Source organism: Hylobates moloch, unplaced genomic scaffold (genome assembly GCF_009828535.3).
Source record: "Hylobates moloch isolate HMO894 unplaced genomic scaffold, HMol_V3 SCAFFOLD_5, whole genome shotgun sequence".
NCBI classification, from domain to species: Eukaryota; Metazoa; Chordata; class Mammalia; order Primates; family Hylobatidae; genus Hylobates; species Hylobates moloch.
Window position 1 is genome coordinate 72,642,247 of NW_026652280.1, and position 1,290 is coordinate 72,643,536.

The 1,290-nt window shown below is 48.8% G+C and overlaps 1 protein-coding gene across 1 annotated transcript; it reads right to left on the reverse strand.

Moving 5' to 3' along the window:
- Nucleotides 1-674: 674 nt before the first annotated feature.
- LOC116468127 (large ribosomal subunit protein eL42-like) lies at nucleotides 675-1,024 on the reverse strand. Its single transcript, XM_032151738.3, has one exon. It carries the CDS (start codon nucleotides 993-995, stop codon nucleotides 675-677), a length of 321 nt encoding a protein of 106 aa, XP_032007629.1. The 5' UTR covers nucleotides 996-1,024.
- Between the last annotated feature and the right edge of the window lie 266 nt (nucleotides 1,025-1,290).

A 1,290-nucleotide genomic window follows, 5' to 3' on the forward strand; every position in this document is an offset into this window, starting at 1 on the left:
GTGGAGGGGGAGTGGATAGGGAGTGAGTGGGGCCTGCCTTTTTGGAAAAGACCTCGTGGGTAGGTAACTTGTTTGTGGATGAGGGTATCCAGCAGAAAGCATGGGCTCGGTCAGCAGGTCACAGTGCAGTGGAGATGGACACACATTCCTGAGCAGGCAGGGGGTGGATCCTGAGCACTAGAGGAGAGGGTGACCTTGGCCAGAATGGCGAGACAGCAGGCACAGCTGTAGGGAGGCCATAGCCTGGTGGAGGGGAGATGAGGGCCTGCCTCTTGATTGCATATTTTCTCACGGAAGTACGAGGCAATCTTATTTTAGTCTGATATATAAACAACGGTGTAACTGCTCCAATATCTGAGCTACCCCAGTGAATTAGGAGAGTGTATTTGACATATGAGCATGACTGACAGGGCTCACTAAAGCCATGCCACCCAGCCTAAAGAGGACCAGCTAAGGACTCAAATGTAGCTCCTACCCATAAAGCCAAAGGAAGCACATTTCCAGTTTACATTTCCCATTTGGGCCCACTTTTCACTCTTCAAGGAAATATTTTGAAATCCATTTGTAGAACACCTCCACTTGCACAAAAAGCCCCACAGTAATGATTGGCACAGAGCTGGTGCTCAGTAAGACTCTCCTTGAGATTTTATTGTCTTCATAATAAAAGATGACACTTAGAATGGGATCACTTGGCCCTTTCTCTTCTTATCTCCTCCCAGTTCAAAATGCTTGCATCTTTTAATAGCCAGCATTCTCTTGGATCTGCAGCTGGGCTCAACGCACTCAAGCCTTAGCACAATCTTCTTTGTAGTTTTAGCCTGTTTCTGGAAAATCAGCTTAGTCTGCCCACCATAGCCACTCTGCTTCCTGTCATAACACCGCTTTCCCTGGGCATACAGAGAATCCTTGCCCTTCTTGTACTGTGTCACTTTGTGGGGTTGGTGCTTGCCACACTTCTTACAGAAAGTCCGGTGGGTTTTAGGGACGTTAACCATGCTTGCGTGAGTGCTATCGGCACGGAAAGAAAGAAGCAGTGCCAGAAACGGAAGTATCTTCTTTTGCTTTTTGAGACACAGTCTCACTGTGTCACCCAGGCTGGAATGCAGCAGTGCAAACTTGGCTCACTACAGCGTCGACCTCTCAGGCTCCAGCAATCCTCCTGCCTCAGCCTCCCGAGTAGCTGGGACTACAGGCACCCGCCACCACGCCCGGCTAATTTTTTGTATTTTTAGTAGAGATGTGGTTTCACTATGTTAGCCAGGATGGTCTCGATCTCCTGACCTCGTGATC